Here is a 23,196-nt window from a genome sequence, read left to right as displayed (position 1 = left end):
TAAACTACAGTGTAGCTACTCGATGTCATCCCCAGGCTGATAAGTTATTCATGTAAAAACAACATTTAAATTTTGTTTTGCTATGAAGGCATCTTCAGTTAAACACCAGTATTGACTTAATTTAGTGAACGCTACCTTTGTGCTGTAAGGCTCTTAGTGGACTTGGTTTCTATTATTACAAATATTTAAAATATGCGGTCCCCAGATAGTATGGAGATGAGGTTATATCTTTTATTAGACCAACTTCTGTAGAGCTCTGTGTAAGCTCGGAAGCTCGTCTCTCTCACCAACAGAAGTTGGTCCAATAAAAGATATTCCCTCACCCACCCTGTGTTTCAAATATTTTACGTATTAATACGTTCACTGCGCCATCACACAAAATATTACAAATAGACTTCCACAGGCTAGCAGAAATACGGTAGGGGAGGTTTTCCTGCTTAAAAAAAAAGCCTTCAAAATTTGCCTCACAACATGACTCAGAAACTGCCACATTATTTAAAGCCCATCTGTTTCAGTTGGACTGTGTAACCCGTCCTTGGGTGCAGTCCATCTGGCAACGCGTGTATGCCAACACGACGGAAAAAGAATCCACAGCCTAGCTTCAGTTATGAGGAAGGCGATACCTTGCAGACTCTCAGGAATGGCATTTAAAAAATAATAATAATAAGCCTCCCCCTCTTGTAATGCAGGATATTGCGGTCTGCTCTTCAGCAAGATGTAAAATCCGACTCGTGCCTCTTCGAAATCGCTCCTGTTCAAGCTTGTGTCTGCACCTGACCTAACCAGGCAACGCAGCAGAAGGTAACTCGTGCTAGCTACCCTACAAATCTCACCCTGGGCCTGGAGTGAAATTAACATAATCCACTCACCGATCAGACCCTTTGATGGCAGTGTTGGATTTCACCCTGAAGGCCTTGGAAAACATGATCCACTCCAAAGGGGAGGCTTCACGCCCTTCGGCTCTGCCCCCAAACCCTGGCCGGCCCAGAGGCGCGGGGCCAGCCGTGCAGGCAGGCTGCTAGGAAGGCGAAAGCAGGAGTTCAGCCCCAGGGTTGCAGAGCTCCTGCTTCACGGCATGGGAGCAGCCATGTTGCAGTCCCGCAGCAAAAAGAGCCCGTGTGGCAACACACATCGCTGCTTCCTTCTGCTCTCACTGCTCCCTCTGCAAGGGCCAAGCTGTCTGGTGCCCGCTGCGCGGGGGGCGGCTGATCCTGCAAACGCGCACGGGGAACTTTTGCCTACAGAAGTGGAGCGACGGGGGCCCGCTGCCTTAAGTGGCATCACTCCTGAGAGCAAAGATCATTGCAGCACGCTGAGAGTTTGCAGACACCCAAACATTTGAAAGACGCATCAGAGAGCCGGGCTGCTGCTGCGGGGGTAGTAGCATGGTTGAAATCAGCTTCCCTGCATTCATTAAACAAAGAGGTTTCAGAGTAACAGCCGTGTTAGTCTGTATTCGCAAAAAGAAAAGGAGGACTTGTGGCACCTTAGAGACTAACCAATTTATTTGAGCATGAGCTTTCGTGAGCTACAGCTCACTTCATCGGATGCATACGTGGAAACTGCAGCAGGCTTTATATATACACAGAGAATATGAAACAATACCTCCTCCCACCCCACTGTCCTGCTGGTAATAGCTTATCTAAAGTGATCATCAGGTGGGCCATTTCCAGCACAAATCCAGGTTTTCTCACCCTCCACCCCCCCACACAAATTCACTCTCCTCATATTCTCTGTGTATATATAAAGTCTGCTGCAGTTTCCACGGCATGCATCCGATGAAGTGAGCTGTAGCTCATGAAAGCTCATGCTCAAATAAATTGGTTCCTCTCTAAGGTGCCACAGGTACTAATTAAACAAATAGTTTCCAGCCTTCGTGGAAGGGGCTAGGGGGAGGAGGTGCGAAATGTGAAATAGTGTCTGTCTGGAGACAGCTGATAAGAATACAAGCTTGACGAGGTATCAACTGCCCCATCCTGGAACACACTCTTAGGAGCCCCCGGTGGTTTGTGCTGATTGCCTTAAGTCAGACCTTCAAGCTAGGCAGCCCTGCCAAAATCTCACTCCTTTGGAGGGACAGTCCCTCATTTTGGATTCGCACTTTACAAATCTTCCTAGCCTTTGTTAAAAATAAACCTTATAAAACCACTTAATGACTCTCACCTAGATTACTGAGCGCGGGTAGTGGATAGAGATTTTTGTAGGTGTTCCTTGCAAAGGGTGCGGTCACATATCTTTCTGTCTCTCACTGTTGATTAATTGCCTGACCTCCAGCCAGAGGTCTCCAAACACCTTCCCCGTGCAATGCTACATGTCCCATCCTGTATACAATAATATTTCATATATGTGTGTATGCATGTCTTTGTTAAAGGGTGTGATTTCCCCCCACTTCTTTATAGTGAATGTTACTCACAGGTTCTCATGTCGGGAGCTGCAGAGATTGTCTTGCAAACACTGCAGGGGGATGTTTAAATCAAACCAAAAATATTTTCATTTAAATCTATATAAACATTTCTAATAAAACGGAACAGGCAGAGCAAGCACAGCATGAGGGTGTGGGAAGCCTGGCCTGCTGCTATCATGGCTGTCCCCTGACTCAGATAAACAGAGGACTTCAGAGCAGTTAATTCAGCTCCTGTAAGAGCTGAAAAGAGCACGAAAAGCCTCAATCCTGCAAAAGGATGGATGCAATCAGACTTGTGTCAATGAGGATTTACATCAAACAGACTCTGGGCTGTCCTGTCTGAATGGATCCAATTGCAGGACCAGGGCCTAAATAAATGTTTAATATCCCTTTTTAAAGTTGTTTTCAACATACATCTGTCTTCTGATATCTGGCTAGAAAAAAAGAAAAGCAGAGCCCCAGGCATACCAAGCAAGCAAAAAGATGCAGCACTTTCAAAACAGAAACTATTTGAAGGAAACCAGAAAATTAGTCTCACATTTTGCTCTATGCAAGGAATAATGGGGAATGTCTGATGCATGTAGAAAAGAAATGTGTGAGCAATTTTTTGGTTGTCTTCAAATAATTCCCACTTTGAAATGGATGCTTTTGGGTTTGGGAGATACTATATTTTGTGCAGGCTGACTTTTTCAGATCCTTAACTGTATTTTAGGAGAAACATTTACAACTTTTAAAAAAATCTGAAAAAAATTCAATTCAGAATTCTGTACATAATAAACTTCAGACATAATAAACTTGCAGAGGATTCCAAAACTGTGACAGTATACGGACCTGATCCTGCAAACACTTGTCTAGCTGCTTCACTTTACTTATTGTGAGATGTCCCATTGAAGGAACATCACAGAGACTAGCGGGCTTATGTGTTGAGTGGACTGAAAGGAGCAAAGTTGTTGCACAACACGGGCTCACAGATATGACTGGGGGTTAGGGGGAACTACGAACAGGCATTCTTGATGCCTAGCACAGGAACACAGCGCTGAAACTGGGACCTCTCTTGGAGCATGCACTGAACATGCCACAGTCACACCACGCTGAGACTAGGGGAACTGAGAAGAAGCAGGTTCAGTGCAAGCCATAGGCACCCACTGTTGAGATGAGGGACAAGTACACCCATTGGGATGAATGGGGTGGTTCACACCTCTCGGAGCTATTCTTTCAAGCTATTTTAATCTTCACGGGATTTTCTGATTCCACACCTCTGCAAGTCTCCTATGCTACAGAGGAGCACGCAGAGCCCCTTCACTCGACACGGATGTGGGGTAGGGACTCTGGGGTCCCTTCCCCCTTTCTGCCTCCTTCTAGTAGATGCACTCCTCACAGAAAAAAAAGGAGTACTTGTGGCACCTTAGAGACTAACCAATTTATTTGAGCATGAGCTTTCGTGAGCTACAGCTCACTTCATCGGATGCATGCATCCGATGAAGTGAGCTGTAGCTCACGAAAGCTCATGCTCAAATAAATTGGTTAGTCTCTAAGGTGCCACAAGTACTCCTTTTCTTTTTGCGAATACAGACTAACACGGCTGTTACTCTGAAACTCCTCACAGACTCACCCCTAGAGATCAAGGAAAGGCACGGTTAAGGTAACCTCTCCTAGACCATACACACCACACAACCTTAACTCCGCTACTGGGGAGATGGCCATAGTCACAGGGAATATAACAATACCTTACCCATCCTAACAAAAACTTTTAGTTTCATAGTGCCCACAATGCTCCATATCATTCCTATTATACACCTCTATGGACCTTCATTGTGTTCTCTGTGGCACCATTGATACAAGATGCTGGGGGAGGGGGGCCACTGGCAGACCTCACAGTAGTATAGCAAGGCCATTTTCCTGAGGCATTTTTGAGAGCAGGAATCAGAGGGTTTTAAAGATGTAAAATTTCCTCTGACTGCCCAACACTGCCCTTTTTCATCCTAACTGCTGAACTCCACCCACTTTAGGGAAGGGAAGCCACTGAGCTCTCCCTGAGGTACTCTTTATTGTGGTGATCAAAGGGGAAGAACTTAAAGACAGCGGTGAGAGTGCTATGGGAAGCATTATCTTTACAGTGCATTTCCTTGTGTTCTAATGTTTGTGTTTTGTTTTGTGATTTGCTGAAGCTCAGGCATGTGCGTTTCAGGTGGCCAATTCTGCATTCTGGGAGAGTATGATGAGGTATTGCCAGGCAACCTACCCTCCCTTTAACTGTGTTTTGTTAGTGAATTGAGGATTCCACATGGCCTCACACACAGGAACAGTCAGTAGAAAAAGGAACTGAAGCCCTCATACACTTTGAAAGGTTTTGAATAATGATTTATTAAAATAAATCACAGTTTAGTGTGAATAGAGTCTCCAATTTCTCTCAGAGAAGAGAAGGTATGGTGTATGAAATGTGCCTCTGGGTATATGGGCAGGGTTGTGATGCCTGCTGCCAACACCAGATGGCTCTCAGGTTTTCATTTTTCAGAGTAGCAGCCGTGTTAGTCTGTATTTGCAAAAAGAAAAGGAGTACTAGGTTTTCATTTGCAACACTACTCATATCTCCCCTCATCAGCACACCAAGAGTTAGGGACACAGGACGCTCATTAACGTCTCCTGTGTTCAAACACACATTAGAGGACTGTAACACTTTACATAGAGGAGTCTATTCCCTACCCTAAAAAGTTTTTCTCTCTTGCTCTAAGGTACTTATCTGGCCACTATTATTGTAGTAGCTGAGTGCTTTACAATCTCGAATGCATTGATCCTTACAACACTCCTGTGAGGTAGGGAAGTGCTAGCTATTAGACTAATTTTACTGATGGGAGTCAGATGTCTTCACTGACACGAGTTTTATTTTTTTTTTTTTGTTGTTTTTTTGGAGGGGGGGTGTACAAGATCCCTAATACATACTAGTTATGTCACTAAAATCCTAAATGGAGACAAGGTACAATTATTTTTTGTCACAATGTAGCCCTAGCCAGCAGTATAGTGCTGACTTCTCCTAGTTCACCTCACGGTAAAACCACAGTGCCTTGTCTCTGCTCTGTTTTTCCCTTGGAGTAGCTAATCTGCGTTAGTTATCCCACGGTAACAACATGCCTTTTAGGCTAGTGAAGACAGTTGCAGCCAAGTCCACGCTACAAACTTCTGTGGGTCAGGGCGTGTGGAAGTGTGATCCTTGACCGCAATAGCTGTGTTAGCAAAAACCCCTGGCAAACCTGTGCTTTTGCTGGTATAGTTTATTTCATTGGTGAGGAGTGGGTGCTAGAATAAACTCCACTGACAAGAGTGTAGTTTTGCCTGTATGATCTGTGTCCACACGAGAAGCACTTTGCCAGTATAATATACTGGTATAGCTATTCCCGAAAAGCACTTCTAGTGTAGACTTATCCAAGGTCACACCGAGAGTCTATGGTGGAGCTAGGAATGGAACCAGATCTATCTCGCACCCTAACTGCTCCTCCACTCTTCCTGTTATCTCAGGATGTCAACCTACAATAGAGGAAACCCTTAAAGACACAGGGGGAAATGAACAGGGCTTTGCAGTTAAAAAGGGCTGTATGTAAGGGTCCCTTCCAACCCTAACCTTCTATGATTCTATAAGGGGAAGGACCAAACCCCATTACACTGCCGGGGCTCAGGGGAGGGCCTCTCCCAGCAACAAACGTGTTTGCTTAGCTGCAGTTATGTCCATGGAATGGAAAACTTTCCATTTCCAATCCCCAGTAGCTTTTAATTGGGTGTGTGTGTCGGGGGCGGGGGGGAAGGGGAGTTTACTAACAAAAGGTTTGTTTGCACTGAGTGAGTCCCAGGCACCAGCAGCAGCTCCCGGCCCAGAGCGGGGCGCGGGGGGGGACGGGACACGTGCCCCCCCCCAGTTTGGGGCACACCTAGATCCCGCCGTGCGCTAGGCTGGGGGGCTCTGCAGGGGGCGGCAGCGACACTGCTCCCCAGGGGGGGTCTCAGAGGAGGGACCGCAGAGGGCAGGGCCAGGCAAGGAGCTTTTCGGGGTCCCCCGCCCCATTCCTCTCCCTCCGCCTCCCCGTTCAGGGGGTTATTTCTCCTCCTCCCTCCCCATCCCTTTCCCCTGCCCCTCCCCCTCCCGTCCCTCACCGCGCAGGCGCAGTCGCGGCCGGGCCGGGCGGGGAGGCCGTTCCCCTAGCAACCGCCCGGGGTCCCGCCGCTGCAGCGGCCTGGGCCCGAGCGAAGGAGCCGCCGCCGCCCGACCTGGAGCCGCCCCAGCCTGGGGGCGCGGTGTGCGGGGCCGGGAGGGGGATGGGGCCCGCTCCCCCCCCGCCGTGATGCTGCTGAGCAGGAACCCGGAGGGGCCCCTCGTCGCAGGTAACGTGGGGCCCCGCGTCCCGGCCGGGAGGGGGGTCTCGAGGCCGGGGGGGGGGTTTCGGGGCCGCCCCGGCGCAGCCCCCCCCCAGTCTCTGTCTCCATGTGCCCGGGGGAGCCGGGATCGGCCTGGGTCCCCCCACCCCAGGGGTGCCCCCCTCGGGGGAGCGATGCACATGGGCGGGGGCCCCCCAGGGGCGTTGGCAGCGGGACCCCTGGAGCTGGGGGGGGGCGTGAGTAGAGGGATCACAGCACCACGGGGTGGGGGGGGGGTGATCCCTGGGGTGGGCAACTGGGAGGGTCCGGAATGCGGGGGGGGGGGCTTCTCATCGGCTCAGACAGATGGAAACCCCCCCCCGGGGGGGGGGATGAGGGATTAGAGGGATAAAAATAAGGAGGAAAAGTGGTTGGCCCCATGCGGGGCGGGGGGGGCAGCTGGGAGTCTCACCCAGGGCAGGGGAGCAGGGGGGTGAGATCCCCCAGGCGCCTCTGGCGGAGTACCGGGGCGGGGGCGGGGGGGACCGAAAGCGTGGTGGGGCGTGAAGCCGAATGACCCGGGGGGACGTCTCCTGAGGGTGCGAGCGACTGCTCGTCCCGGGAAGCCAGTTGGCAGCCCAGTCCTCCCAGGGGACTCCTGAAACTAGCCTGGACAAAGCGCTGGGGAACAGATGGTCACGAAGGAGCCCGTTCTGGACAAGGCGTGAAACATGCCAACAATAGAAAACTTCCTTCGGTGGAGATTTCAAATGAGGCCGAGTTTCTTTTCAGTGCCTTGTTCTTCATCTTTTTTTCTTTTTTCTTTTTTCTTTTTTTTTTTTTTTTGGTAACTTTTGTAGCCTTCTCCTGTCGTTGTACATGTCACTCTCCTCGACCAAAAGGGGAGGATGAATACAGCAAAAACAGCAATTGGTTGTTAAAACATCACATTTTATCTGTGTAGCACTCATCTAAAGTATCGTAGGTGTTTTTACGGGAAAACAAATGTGGATTAAATGACTCAAAACAGGCCAGATTTCATCAAGACTTGGGCAGACTCTGCACAAGGAAAGGAACATTCCTGGCATTTTTCCTTTGGCAACTTATTTTATATTTTGGACTGTGTTTTCAATTAATGCTTGAAGTGCAGTATTCATTTGTTATCCTTTAAAGTAACTCACAGAGTCGAGTAGTTTTTCAGAATCCAAGTTTAAAGGAAGCTAGAGAGTTTCCAGAGATTAAGAAAAGGAACAGGATTTTCCCACTCTTCTACTTTGTATCTGCATTATATAATTCTGTAAATACATGTATTCTAGCATTCAGTTCTGTGACTTATACAATGTATTATTAATTTACTATTGAGCATCCTTCTCATATATCAGTATACTGTACAAAAGATTCCTAATAACACACAAGTTTACAAAGAGGCTGGTGATACATTGTTGTGAAAAAAATACCGTTCATTCTTCATACACAGCAGTGAATAAGCGTGTTTTCTGGTGGCAGATGAAATTGGCCGATCACATTTTGCCTTGAATTTGTAACTGGGATTTTTTAAATATAATTTCCAACTTCCCGGTTGTGATTGCTTATTTGGAAGAAGTGACTGAGTTTTGCATTTTGTCAGTAGAACTAAAATGAAAAACCAATTAGTTAAACTTTTTAGAGCAATGTTTTGATGTAAGAAGGATAGTATTTATAGCAATGGGAGAGGATGTCATATTATTTTGATATAACTATAGTTAGTACTTTTTGTCTAACTCACACTGACATTTTAAGTGCAGATCGTGATCAAAACTCTGGAGTTTTAATGTTAATTGCTTTTGCCAATTTTATTTTAAGTACAGTCACAGAACTTTGTCTATTACTGTAGAAATCGATAAAAAAACAATTCTTTTGCCAACCATTGTTAGTAGCAATGAATTTACTGACTTTGGTTCCTCCATGTCATATTTACAGAGAATCTACTTTAAAGGATAGTCTTATCCAGTTTTTAAATGCCTGCTCATTTTCCATTGCCACTCTAAAGACAGATAGTTCAGGATTATCCTTCTTTTTCCTTAAAATAGGATATTGGTTAAAGGTTCTTAAGGATGTTTTTGCACTGCAAAAAAATGACAGATGAGTCTAATTTAAGAGACGCTCCTATTTAGAAAAAAAAACAACAAGAATTTAAGGTTTGCACAGTGCTTTGTAAATGCTCAGTATCATTAAAAGAAATAAAACTGTTGAGTAGGTCATTAATATTTAGCTATGATGCTCTGGCTGTATTTTATCCAATAAATTAGCAAAAGGTGAATGTCTTAGCAAAAACTTTGAAGAATAATTAACACATGAGATAATTTTTAGGAGCTGAGACCAGTATCTTTTCGTGTATCGGTGCACACAGTAGTGACTAACTGGCTTCTATATTTGACATATTCAGCTAGGTTTGGAGATGGATTGTATGATTCCTACATGAGAATAGATCAAATTAAGTACCCAGATCCTACAAATGAAGAACACAGCCCTTCTGGACTTCCTTCACTTGGGAGATCAAATGTGAGTAATTTTGTGGCTTCTTGCATTGTGTTATCTGGTTGGTAATGAAATAATGATATAAACTAAGTAGTCACACAGAAAATTAATAAAGATAGATATTATAACCTTGTCACAGCTTGTTAACACGCTTGCTTTTACTAACTAGCAATAAAAAAAGTAATATGATACTGTGTGTTCAGAATCGAACCGGCTAAGTAACTCTGAATAAGCTACTTTATATTCCATTGTCCATGCTTTGATCAAGAAAGTTAATTTACAACTTGTTTGGGACCTCATGCCATAACACATCACATACTGATTATATGGGGGTTTGTTAATCCACAGCTTCTTTCTTCTTTAACTAGTGCACACTTATATTTATTGTCTCACATGGAAGTACTAGGAATAACAGGGGCATAATAGTAGAACAACAACCAGAGGTTCTGTTTTTACAAATGTGTGGTTTGTAGATGCACCCAAAGTAATACAAAAATATTATTTTTTTGTGGAAGCACTAGCCTTATCTGGCACTTTAATTGATAGCAAAATAACACTTCATAGACTTCCGATGTTCAATTTGTATTTTTGTAGAAGCTGTACATTTCTTAAACAGAAGTTTTGAATCATGTGATCCTTTCTTTAATTGTCTCAGCTGGACTGTAGCAGTCATATTCAGCTGTGTAACAGTCGTACTGTACAATGGTCTGGAAATATATTTAGGCTCCAGTTGAATTCTGTCTTAAATCTTGTGCTCCTTGAAAATTTGTGGCTAAAAGCCTGATTGAAGAAATGGGATGGATGAAGGGACAAATTTAAAGATGAACATATTGAGAAGTTAATAGAGTTGTGATCATTTATGCCAGCAATTCATTTGGCCGGCCTTCTTCCTCAAACACTGAGATGCCTATGTGTGAGAGAGATACATGTGTGAGCACACTGATACAAAAGAGCTGTCGTGCTTTCTTTAAATAATCCTTTACATGATTAACGATTGTGCAATTTTCTTGAGATATAAAGTGCTATATCTAACTTACAACAAATCCAGACATTTTCACAACTGTATTAAAATCAACTCTGGAACTAACAAGACATGCCAAAAATAGCCCCTTGATCACTTTGCTTCTGTGTCACATCTCTTCTTTTCTGCTTCATCTGTATTTTGTCTGTTTAGACCCGGGGTAGGCAACCTATGGCATGTGTGCCAAAGGTGGGACGCGAGCTGATTTTCAGTGGCACTCACACTTTCCGGGTCCTGGCCACCGGTCTAGGAGGCTTTGCATTTTCATTTAATTTTAAATGAAGCTTCTTAAACATTATAAAAACATTATTTACTTTACTTACAACAATAGTTTAGTTATATATTCTAGGCTTATAGAAAGACCTTCTAAAAACATTAAAATGTATCACTGGCACGCAAAACCTTAAATTAGAGGGAATAAATGAAGACTCGGCACACCCCTTCTGAAAGGTTGCAGACCCCTGGTTTAGACTGTCAGTTCTTTGGGACAAGGACTTTGTTTTCTTACTTGTTTGTAAAATGCCAAGCATTGTCTTTGTGCCATATAAACAAAACAAATACTTAGTAGTGTCCTGCTCAGCAGAAATTAGGAATGCATGTGGAAATGAACATTTTAAGCATTTTTTATGGGAAAACGTTTAGACTGAAGAAATACTTGGTTTCCTTTCTTCAACATTTTCTGTTTTGACATACAAAATTGCATTCGTATTGAAAACTCCAGGTACCTTCAAATGTGTCTCCTCTCAATCTTAGTTATATACAGTAAACTAAAAGTTTCTGCTTTAAGAGAGACACAGTTTTAATTTAGTTTGTAAAAATAACAGTTGAGACACTTGAAAGGGCAAAACATTTAGCAAACCAGCTAGCCATTTCCTTCTTATTCATAATGAAGTTTTTCTGAATATGTGAAAACCTCTAAGAAATCGTCAATGGAGTATCATTTGTGTTGTCTATCAAGTTTCTTGGCTGCTGACAGCTAATTTATGGCAAAAGTAAACGGTGCAGTCACTAACTTATAAAATGAAGCCATTGGAAGAAGGTTGATGTGTTGATTTCAGACCAATTCTCCAATTTGCCAAGGTCATTTTGAATTCTAGTCCCATCCTCCAAACTGCTTGCAACCCTCCCAGCTTGGTGGTGTTCATCCACCTCATAGTAATTTCATCTACCATATTTTCCACATATGCTTATGAGAATGTTGTGGGGGACTGTGTCAAAAGCCTTATTAAAGACAAGACATATCTACTGTTTCCAATGCGTTCACTATGCCCATTATCCTGTCAAAGAAGGAAATTAGTTTGGCTTGGCATGTTTTGTTTCTGACAAATCCATATTGGCTGTTACTTATCATCTCATCCTCCAGGTTTGAACAAATTGCTTGTTTAATCATTTTTTCCAATATCTTTGAGTATCCAAGTTAGGCTGACGGGTGTATAATTCCCCTTTGTGAAGACAGGTGCTATGTTTGCCCGTCTCCGGTCCACTAGGACCTCACCTGTCCTCCAAGAGTTTTTGAATATAATCGTTTAATGGTTTAGAGATTGCTTCAGCTAGTTCCTTAAGTACTCTGTGGTGAATTTTATCGGGCTTTATTGACTTAAACACATCTCTTTTGTCTTTTTGAAGCCTTAGAGCTTTATTCACCCACCTGGGTACAGAGGGGTACAATTTTCTCCCTCTGTACCTCCTTCCAGAGGAGCCCTGCAAATTGAAGCTGCCATGGAGATGCACTGAATCAGCACAGATACCTGACAGGCCTTTAACAGTCATTATTCTCCAGTTATAACTTTTGATCAAATGCTACTGTTTTTAATACACTAAGTTGAAGTTAGTAGCATGTAGTAAAATAGCAGCACAGCTTTAAGCTCAGATGTGTTTTGTGAGTTGTTCAGGGCTTATAAATGTGGCAGGTGTGATTTGTTCAGCAGTACTGGTAGTCTGAAGTGTCAGAAGACTTCAGGATAACTCAGACAGCCAGGAAATGAGGACGAACAACTTTGTGGGTGGTTAAAACAATATATATTCTTAACTACCTTTGTCTATATTAAGGGGATAATAATCACCATTTTAAAAAAATCCTTTCCCCTTATTAGTATCCTTTTGTTTTTTTGTTGTTTTTTTTTAGCACATGTTTCAGGTGCTGGCTTCAATGAAACTGAATTAGTCAGTTTCACCTGCTGGTTCTCAAGCACTGGCACAATGCAGCAGTTTGGGTTTCTAGCTCTGCAAAGGATCACCATAGTCAAAGAATTTATAAAAGCATTTCTCTTTAGACTTTGTATTCCCTTTTATCCCCTTTTTTTTCTTTGCGGATCCTAAATGTTATTGCAAAACTACTTGCTAGTGCCCTTTGAGGAACATCATCATTTGGAGAATGGTTATACCATACTTAGTATGATAATTCTAGCCCTTAAAGTGTTGCACTAATTCCTAATTCTACAGCACTGTAACAGAAGTGTGTGTGTTACACTAAGGCCCTGTTTGTATTCTAGGATGTCTCATGAACAGATCTGGGTTGCAGGACAACAAATCAGTTTGTTGTCCTGATTATTTATATTCTAGGGCATCTTGATGAGTTTGTCTAGGATAGGAACATAAGATATCTGCAGGACGGTGTATCAATGTGAGATTTAAATGTAAGTTAAAGGGTGCATTAGCCTTTTTTAAATGGTGAAACTCTGCCTTGACACCTTCATTCCTGAACTGTTTTTCAGGTATGAATTTTGGGAAGAGGGCAGGGGAAGGAAGAGAACAGAAAATGCATAGCAACTGGGAAAGTGGTTTGTGAGTGAAAGGAACTGCATGCAGGCAGGCACAGGAAGGAATCCTGAGTAATGCAGGGATGTGAGCAGCAGTGGGTCAGGCTCTATGAAATGCTTTGATTTTTTTGAGCTGTTCCCAACGTGCCACTAAAGAGTTAACCACCAATCTTGCTGCTTTTTAAAAATGTTTTTTGAATTTTGAGACAGTTCAGTGTTTTGCTTTTCAGCCCAACTTCCTTTTACATACTGGTGGGAGGCGTGTCAAATGGAGGTCATGCTGGGTACAAAATACTGAACTTTTTCTAAGCAGTTTTATTTGTATGTAAAATATATAATACTTCTTTAAAAATCAAGTGAAGTTGCGTGGGCTTAAAGACCTTTCCAATAAAGTCTTTCAAACACCTGAAATAAGTATTCTGCAATGGAACATTAAATAGCTGCTGCTATCTTTAGTGAAAGCTCTAAAAGCCTTTTGTTAAAAGGATATGGTCAGAAGTGCTCCTTCAATGGCTTTTCTTCCCTTACTGTTATGGATAATTCATCTGTTCCTGCTGCTTATTCCTCACCTGAAGTTCTAATTCTCTTGCGTAATCATTTCTCTGGGACCATTTATTTAGGGTTAATGATGTAGAAAAGGGAGAGGCAGCAAAACTTTCAAGTGACATACAATTATTTGTAAAGCCTAAAGAAGACTGAGGAACTTTGCAGGAACCTCATAAAGCTTGATAAATAGGCATTGCCTGATGGAAGATGGATTTTAGTGAAGTTCACTATAGCACATACAGTCCTGGCCCTTTAAAATCCTTCCTGCCTGCATGGTGGGTTAATTTAAATAACAGAGTTCTGAAACTTGTACAAAGAATATCCTTTCTTGTAGTACAGGTAGACTTTTCAAGGACTAGGGCTATGTGCTTAATCAAATTCTGATTGCAGTCATTAGTAAAAAGACATGGTCACACACAAGATTTCTGGTATGGAGGTAGGAGAGCAGTTTTTCAGACATCTAAACAAAATCCCAAAACAAAAACTGAACCTTGTTCCGAGTCTGGGTTCTCTGTTCATTTGTAAATTTACCATTTTGATCTATTTGCCTTTCATTCAGAATCTTTTAGTATCTCTCACTCTTATCTCAGCAATTCAGCCACAGGCTGAAAGAAGAAAGTGTTTATTGTATGTTTTTCAGTGAGTTCCTGGAAAGGTGCGTCTCTTACAAAGTATTGTCCACATTTCTGGGCAGACGTAGCACTGAATAAAAGGGAGATTCCAAAGGCCTAGTCATCACTGATCTGAGACAGGCTCCTAGAGGAAGTCTGCATTTTCCAGGCTCATGTCATGAAGTGCACACTAACATTTCAGTGCAGAGCCAGCAAATTAACTCTTACCCAGGATGGAGGACGAGGGATATTTGTGAAGTTGTTTTTGGCAAACATAATCATTGCTCTTATTTATTGACTGTTTTGAGATGGTGGATTGTACATAACTAAAAAGTAATTGGATGTTATTGCTCTGGAGCTACAGGTTTATTTATATTTTTGCTAGATTGCTAAGCAGCTATTTCAGTTTCAGGGACTGGGCTTGGCGCATGTCTCACATCTTTATTGAGATTAAAGGCCAGAATGGAAAACAGATGTTGCTGCACTAGTCCTGACTTTTTCAGCATTGCATAGGGTAGTATCTCATGCGTTCTTGCAGTGTAGAATGCTGGGCAAATGAAAGGAGGAATAATCGTGAATGAGTGCATTGCCTTTATAAGGAAGGGATGGAATTTCAGAGAGCGCAGCATTGGCTAATTTTAACCCTGTAAAATTGACAAGTCTTAAACATATTCCACAATATTTTCCTACTAGTTGTATTGTTCTGTCTGCAACAAATTAACATCTCTTGGTAGATGAAAATATTTATGCCCAAATTATCTTAGAGCAGTGAGTGGAGAACTGTTGTGTTTTAGAACACTGGAAGGGGAGAAACAGAAACTTGAAGCTGGTATTCTTGGGGATATACACTGTATCCAGTTTTGCAGTCCGACATAGTAATGTGACCCTCTTTAAAGTCCGTGGGAATTGTGGATGCATATTTGAACATAAACGCAGCCTATTGTATCTTCTTCCTCTTGCTTGCTGTTGTCTCTCTTCCCCCATTCTTTTATCCTGTCCATCATGGATTCCTCAACCCTATCCCTCTTACTTGATATCCCTTGTATCCCCTCTGCACACTTGTCCATGTAATATACTTCCCCCCTCTGCACACACTCATGCTAGGTTGCATATCTCAAACAGGTGCAAGCTGCATCTGTCACTGCGTCATGTTTGCCACACCCACCTCCAAGACTAAACATAGCAATACTGGGCTGCACCACCTGCCCTTCTGCCGACTAGATGCATGATAGTGGGGATAGACATTTGTGCCCTTTTGTGCAAGTCTGCTTAAACTTTGCCTTTTCTGAACTCGACGATAGTATATTTATACATACTCCATTTTTAAAAGTTCATTGCATCTGGTGTACAATCACGTGTATGGCAGTGCATATAACTCAGATCATAATAGATAACGATATAAATTATGCAGTATATTTAAAATACATCTGCATTGTGAAAATAAATGTAAACCTAATGCTGATGTCAAAGCATTTTGTTTTATGTGGTATTTTAATCTTCTATCAATTTAAAAAAAAAAAAGTATTTAAGATTGGCTTTTTTTATCCCTATAGGTTACTAGCAACAAACTCACTATGAAAGATCATCCTCTGACTGGAAGTCAGGTCAAAGTTGAGCAATTATTTGAAGACTCTGGGAATAAGAGGAGCAGTACTCTTCAGTCTGCGGGAATCAGTAGTTCCGAAAGATCTCTTCCTTCCCTGTCAAAGGATAAAAGTATAGACAGCTTAAGCACAGCCAAATCTTGTGGAAGTTCATCAAAAGTGCGCAAAGCTATCTCTCAGGCTCCAGAGCAAGCAGTGAAGCAGTATAAACATCAGTTATCTGCTTTCGAGCAGCAAGAAATATGTAACTTTTCTGAAATTTACTTTGTGGGTCCAAATGCAAAAAAGAGGCAAGGAGTAGTCGGTGGCCCCAACAATGGAGGATATGATGATGACCAGGGTGGATACATTCATGTGCCTCATGACCATCTGGCTTACCGATATGAAGTACTTAAAATAATTGGAAAGGGCAGTTTTGGACAAGTAGCTAAAGTTTATGATCATAAACTCCACCAGCATTTGGCCTTAAAGATGGTTCGCAATGAGAAGAGGTTCCACCGTCAAGCAGCAGAAGAAATTCGGATTTTGGAGCATCTCAAAAAACAGGATAAAACTGGTAGCATGAATGTTATTCACATGCTAGAAAGTTTCACCTTTCGGAACCACATCTGTATGACCTTTGAACTCCTGAGCATGAACCTGTATGAGCTGATCAAAAGAAATAAATTTCAAGGGTTCAGTGTGCAGCTGGTACGTAAGTTTTCCCACTCTATATTACAATGTTTGGAGGCTCTTTATAAAAACAAAATCATACATTGTGACCTGAAGCCAGAAAATATACTTCTAAAACAGCAAGGGCGGAGTGGCATCAAGGTTATTGATTTTGGGTCCAGCTGCTTTGAGCACCAAAGAGTCTACACGTATATTCAGTCTCGATTCTATAGAGCCCCAGAGGTCATTCTGGGAAGTCGCTATGGGATGCCCATAGACATGTGGAGTTTTGGTTGTATTCTGGTGGAACTGTTGACTGGATATCCTCTTTTTCCCGGAGAAGATGAGGGAGACCAACTGGCTTGTATGATGGAGCTTCTTGGAATGCCACCTCAGAAGCTTTTGGATCAATCCAAGCGAGCCAAGAACTTCATCAACTCCAAGGGTCATCCTCGCTACTGCACTGCAACTACACATCCAGATGGGAAAGTGATCCTCAATGGCAGTAGATCACGCAGGGGTAAAATGCGTGGTGCTCCAGGCAGCAAAGACTGGGTGACAGCGTTGAAAGGCTGTGATGACCCCTTGTTTATAGAATTCTTAAAAGAATGTCTTAACTGGGATCCTTCTGCGCGCATGACTCCAATTCAAGCTTTAAGACACCCTTGGATTTGTAAGCGAATGCCCAAACCACCCAGTACTGATAAAAGCATGGGTAAACGGATATCTAACTACACAAGCTCCTTCCCGGGAATAGGCTCTAAGTTGCCTCCAGTAGTTGGAGTGGCAAACAAACTAAGGGCTAATTTAACATCTGAATCAAATGGCAGTATACCTCTATGCACTGTGCTACCAAAACTGGTCAGTTAATAGAAAATTATGTATTCCCAGAGTACATACCTTGTATTTTAATTATCTGCTAGAAACATGCAAGGTGGTGAAATGCAGAGGTTTTTAATGGATTTACTTTTCATTAAACACAATCTTGAATCAAAATGTAAACATTTCAAGGGCTAATTGTTTTATCAAGTTGTTTCAGTTGCAGTGTGGTGCATATTACAACACTTGATAGGTCAACACATCTGTTCTGGTGAGTGAGATTACACGAGTTAACAGTTGTGTTTAATAGCACTGTTTTTAAAAAAGAATCAAACCATTTCTTATCAGGACAGTTTCAGTGAACAAATGTTTTGTCACAAGACAGCAAGAAAAAAGCATTTAAAATTGTATTCTGTTGGACAGAATGAGCTCTGCTTTCAGTTAATTCCCAAGTGAACTTCTTAAATTTGGATGAAATTTTACAGATTTACTGTAAAGAGCACAAGTGTTTTAGTCTAAAAAGTGAGGATGTTGCTTCCCAATTACAAATTTATATTTGAATGATTTGGCTTCCCTACACATTGCTGGCATAGAGGGATCCAAGTTGCTGCATTCCTAAATTTCTTAGGCTGGGATTTTCAAAGGAGCATACAAGTACAATTGATGGGACACATAAGTTGTGTGTGGACCTAGGATCAACTTCTGTACTGGGATATGCACTCGCTATCCCCACTGAAGTCAATGGGAGTTGCAGGCATGCACAGGAGCAGAACTGGACCATAACATGAAGTATAATTTGCTCAGGGCTGTTGAAAACATTGTTTTGACTTAAATTTAATGTACACTTTTGCTAACTGGTTCTTTCCCCGTCCCTCCCAAAATGAAGATGCCCAGCCAAAATAAAGCACCCTTGCCATTAGAGATGTTTACAATACTGGGGTCTTAAAGTCTTTTTTCTGTCCTGCAGAGTGAATTCCATTGAATAACGTTGAAATCCTTTCAAAAATAGTCACTCCTTTTTGCTAGATAAGTAGAATTTTTAAGGGTCAGGACTGTAACCAGAGGTTGTGTGAGACAAGAGACTAGTCACTAAAAGAGTGGCCTAAAATCTTTTTAAACACAAATTGTCAGATTTGGTAAAGAGTAATAAATTTAAAGTATTGAAATGACAGTTTGTATGGGGGGAAAGTTGCTTTGTTTCTAGCAGTGTCCTAGCAGGTGGCTGAAAGAATGAGATGCCTCATATGCTGTTTTGAATGCTTCAGATATATTCTCTATCCCTCCTCTTCCACCCCCCCCCCCCCACCGGCAAGAATGTGAAACGTTGTTATGACCAATAGAGACAGCAGCACAACTTGTCAAGATTGTTACTCCTCAGAGCTCCATGGTATGGGAAGATTCAGTTACAAAAACATCTGATCCCTTGCAAAGTGTCTGAACAGAGTTTTAAATACAATTTTAGAGCTTTTACAAACAGAGCATTTTAAATTTAACAAGTTTCTCTAGAGCAGGTTTTGTGTTAAAACAGGGAAACCCTTGGTTACATAATTATTGGTGTGATTTGCAAGATATATTGACCAAACAGCTAAATCCCAGACTTTCTCTCTGAGAGGTTGGAAATGCATTTTTTGCTCTGTTGCATTTAGTTGTATTCATCCATGAAATGTTTGATGATAAAAGGCCCAGTCCTACAAGTTGGTCAGCATATCGCAGGGTCAGGACCAAAATTAGGCTAAAAGGGCTTTGGATCAGGCTCACTGATGGTGGCAAATGACTTCAAACTGTTTGGTAAATACCATTGTAAAAATTCAAGAAGGCAGAGCACAAATTGCATATATATTTATTCTGATCTCTAAATTCCAAACTTTCCCCCAGGAAGTTGACTCATATTAAGGGTTCTACAGTCCATGGCCTTTTCAATTTTGTTGAGTTATTTTGTCTTCAATAAGCTTAATAATCACATTAACTGAAAGTAATGCAGCTTTGCATTTATCCATACATTGGTTAATATGTCTCAAATGCCACTACATGTGGTCCTTCTATGGTCATGTTGCACTTTATAGCAATCTTCCTCAAATGGCTGGCTAAAATAATTTTTTATTTGAATAGAAAGTCAAGCAAGCACACTTTTATAAATGCTATAAGATGCCTATGGTTTTAGCGGAATTGAATACATATGGAGCATCTTCAGAAGCAAGAGTATTTGCACAATGCGAATGAAATCTTTGGAGAAACACCACAGGAGCCATGGAAGAATATTCAAGACAAATGAAAAAGAGAATATTATGTATATGAGACAAATTATCATTATTGCTATTTATATTCTGATAGCACCTATAAACTCCCTTTAAGGATTAGGGCCCCATACACACAAGGGAAAACAAGTGTCTGCTCTGGAGAGCAATGAACATGGGTCCTGGATGCTGGAGGTTTTTGATCTGTTAAAATACTGCACGAAACAAGATTATTTTAGTCTCACTTCTCCTAGGAACCAAGAATACCGTAGCTACCAGTTTAGATGGCTTCTAATGTTACACTTCTTGTCTAGGTACAGTGCTGTCATTTGAAATGTGTGTTTATAAAGCAGGAAATATAACAATGGCAGAAAAAACACCACTGCTTTTACCAGAAACATTTGTTCACCTTGGCCCCAGGTAAGCCAGGTACCTAATCACATGCTGAACTTTCAGCACATGAGTAATCCCATCTAACTAGGACTACTCACATGTTTAAAATCAGGAACATGCTTAGGTACCTTGTTGGATCAAGGCCTTTGTCTGTATAGATGTAGCAGATAAGGAAAAACAGATCACCTGGTATGTTAAAAGTGTGTTTAATATGGAAAAAGTAGCTTTTTGTTGGTACTGGTGCATTGTCCTCTGTTATTTTCTCTATTTTGCAAATCAGCAAGACCCCAGTGGGTCTCCCAGGCATTAGTGAGGTTCTACTGTAATTTAAATCATGTTCACCTATGACTCTAGCACAAAACAAATGTAATTTATTGAAGTTTATAGTAAAACCATAACATCAAATTTCTAAGAATTTTTAATGGATTAGTCCAAACTTCATTTTTAAAACTTCCTTATAATGTTCATTATGTTTTACAACACATAATATAGACTCAGTATTGTAAAGAACATGCGCTGTTTATTGTGTGGTTTTTAATCCTCTTTTAAGAAGTGTGGATTGTAGCAATTTAGTTTAGTGATATTTTTAATTTAAATTACTGAATAAGAAGACATAAGCATCACACGTGACATACAACATACACACTTTTACACTGGGGCAAACTTCATATGACTATCCAAGATGCAAGGATAAACATGGTTCTATTTTAAAAGTCAGGTGGGCAGTGGAGTATAATTCTTCCATTACAGATTAGGATAAAACACAAACATTTAAACACAACCTGCATTTAGTACTCAAGGTTATGTTACGTTCCTTAATAGGTTTGCTCTTACTAATACTGATTATTGAGAAAGTGTTTTTTTCACTTTTATACTGATCATTCCATACAGTTGGCATCTTCCACATACTGCAGTTACTATTAGAATTTTTGTTTTTTTCTTCCTACCTAGTTTGAGTAAGACTTCTAGTCTAGTGACAATTTAAGAATCTAAACTAATTGGACGGCATTTTTAAAAGGGGTTTGAATTCTGAGAGAGAATTTTTGTGGAACTGTGGGTCTGTTAGTCAAAATCTGGTATAGTTCACTTTGACTGTGATCCCTTTGGACTTGGAGGCGGTAAAAAAAAATCTAGTATCTTTTTAATGGTAAACTGACACTACTGGTGCTTCATTACAGTGATCCTCTGAAAACTACCTCTGAATAAATGCTGGGTCCTTTAAAAAGGCACCCACTACAAACCACAACCATCCCCCCATCATTAGTAATGGCTGTTTTGGTTGTGAAGCACATACATGATGATCTCAGCAGTGTCTTACTAATCCCAGCCATACAAGCAAAAGGCTGATTCTGCACCCAAAGCTCTGTGTTGAAAACGAGAGATGCCAATCCCCTGCCTGACAAAGTCTTTAATGCCGTAGTGGAAGTGAAGAGCCAAAATAATACGGAAATATTTTCAGTACTTTAATGCACTATGTAACAAGATTAAAGACAGATGCTGTGTACCCAAAACTTTTTTTTAATAGACAACCCTGTGGGTCTGATTTCCCTCACCTGCCCTATCTGAGCTGCTGTGCACCTTCACTAGGAATTTTGGGTGCTCTGCAATTGTGAAAATTGAGCTCTTGAGTTCTGATACACAAGGTACATCCCAGCTCTTTTCAATGAATTTATCATGCTGCTCTTTTTAGTAAGGAGTCAGAGAGATTAAATTTATGTATACGTATGTGTGTGTGTGTGTATAATATTTCCCTTAGAAGAACCCACATCTAGTCTGGTATAAAACTCCCCTGATGTCCTATTAAATAAATATGGCTTCTAATTACAACTCCCACCATAACATGCAAAACACTTGGCTCCTCAGAACAGTCTTGTATAGGAGAACCTTGTTCTATCTGCATTTAAACAGGGTGCATTTACTTTACACCATATAACACCCTCACAAATTAGCTAACTAATTGAAGTCTGTTGCTGAAAGAACAAACCATGTTCCCTGTTCATAGAACTGTGCCTTATTTTATGAGCCTGCATTTGTCTCAGTGAAATCAAATGACTAATCAGGGTTTCTTATACATAGCAGCTGTTCATACTAAATGTCAATACGTCTAAAGAATTTACAGGTTAGCTTTTTTATTATTGTAAATTGTTCTGAGGTGTAATATGGTGGAGAATGTAGAAAACAGTAAGGTGCATGTGAACTTAACATTTTCTCTTTGTGAAGGAACACTTTTGAAATAAGCCAGTTTTAAACTATGTACGTAAATGTAATGAACAAATATTTCCTAAAATTGTACTTCAATTCATTTTTTTAAATAAATACATAATTTTCTTTAGCAACAGTCTGTGCAAATTCCTAAAAGAAATACTTGACTTTTTTTTTTTTTTTTTAAAGTGCATTAATTGTTTCTGGATGGTATTAACCTAATTTGCATTGGCCACTACTACCCTCTGTGGCACTTCACTAGAGCGCAATTGAAAAATGTCAGCATTTACAAGAGATATTTACCATGTGGTAAAATGCGGCATGTTTTGCATGCAGAGGGAGGGAACCACAAGATTAAGTGAGAAGGAAAGCAAGCTATAATTCTACTAAAAACCAACCAACAACAGCAACAAATAAAAATAGCAAGCTGTACTGTAATTGTGAGGGAAAGGAACTAAAATATCAACTACTTGAATCTGAACCTAAAAATCTTTTTTCAGACTGGAAGTTTTCACCTTCGCTGTATACTTAAATCTACTCTCCTTGAATCAGAGGAAAACGTACTGTGGACATCTACAATTTCAATATGTTCATGCTAAATGTGAATGACCTGACAAATGTTCTCATTAGCAGCGCTACATTTGAACGTCTCAAAGTTTTGCCACAGCATTCTTGAGTCATCACTTATTTAATCCATTGGAGGTTTTTGTTGTGGAGCCAGAATCCCTTTAATCCCTAGGCTGGAAGGAAAAACCCAGCAATAGCTACTTAGGAAAGATTTGCTTTTAATAGAAACCTACATTTGTGTACAGTGGGCTACCCAGTGAGATATTCGAATAGTTTGAAGCTGAAGTCACACTGCCATAAAAAGACCTGCGTAGCTACAGCATACACGATTAAATCCTGCATGTTTCATAAAGAAGCACTTAATTTTTGTGAACTCAGTCCCTGCCCATTATTGACCAATGTAACCAACTGAACTAAAACAGAAAAGTATATTAGTTCTTCAAATGATTGATTTAAGGATAGCCTTCAATTAGGAGACTTTTACAATGGGAGACCGAGTGGATTTTCCTATATAACTCCATTGA

The 23,196-nt window shown here is 41.2% G+C and overlaps 2 protein-coding genes across 6 annotated transcripts in view; one reads left to right on the top strand and one right to left on the bottom strand.

Annotated features, from left to right (window-relative positions):
* Positions 1–1,496, bottom strand: part of EIF2D (eukaryotic translation initiation factor 2D) — a 58,095-nt gene extending 56,599 nt beyond the window's left edge. For 4 of the 5 annotated variants that reach the window (XM_073319759.2, XM_073319760.2, XM_073319757.2 and 1 more), the window contains exon 1: positions 870–1,496. In XM_073319759.2, the coding sequence (XP_073175860.1) occupies positions 870–925 (56 nt within the window). In that variant the 5' untranslated portion in view covers positions 926–1,496. The remainder of the gene's footprint in view (positions 1–869) is intronic. The other variant, XM_073319758.2, reaches the window with a different exon arrangement.
* Positions 1,497–6,546: 5,050 nt separating this feature from the next.
* Positions 6,547–21,263, top strand: DYRK3 (dual specificity tyrosine phosphorylation regulated kinase 3). Its single transcript, XM_073320222.2, has 3 exons — positions 6,547–6,775; positions 9,174–9,289; positions 15,756–21,263. Exons 1-3 carry the CDS (start codon positions 6,736–6,738, stop codon positions 17,325–17,327), a joined length of 1,728 nt encoding a protein of 575 aa, XP_073176323.1. The 5' UTR covers positions 6,547–6,735; the 3' UTR covers positions 17,328–21,263.
* The last annotated feature ends 1,933 nt before the right edge of the window (positions 21,264–23,196 follow it).

This window comes from Lepidochelys kempii, chromosome 21 (genome assembly GCF_965140285.1).
Source record: "Lepidochelys kempii isolate rLepKem1 chromosome 21, rLepKem1.hap1, whole genome shotgun sequence".
Taxonomy (NCBI): Eukaryota; Metazoa; Chordata; order Testudines; family Cheloniidae; genus Lepidochelys; species Lepidochelys kempii.
This window is presented reverse-complemented; position numbering and strand designations above follow the sequence as displayed.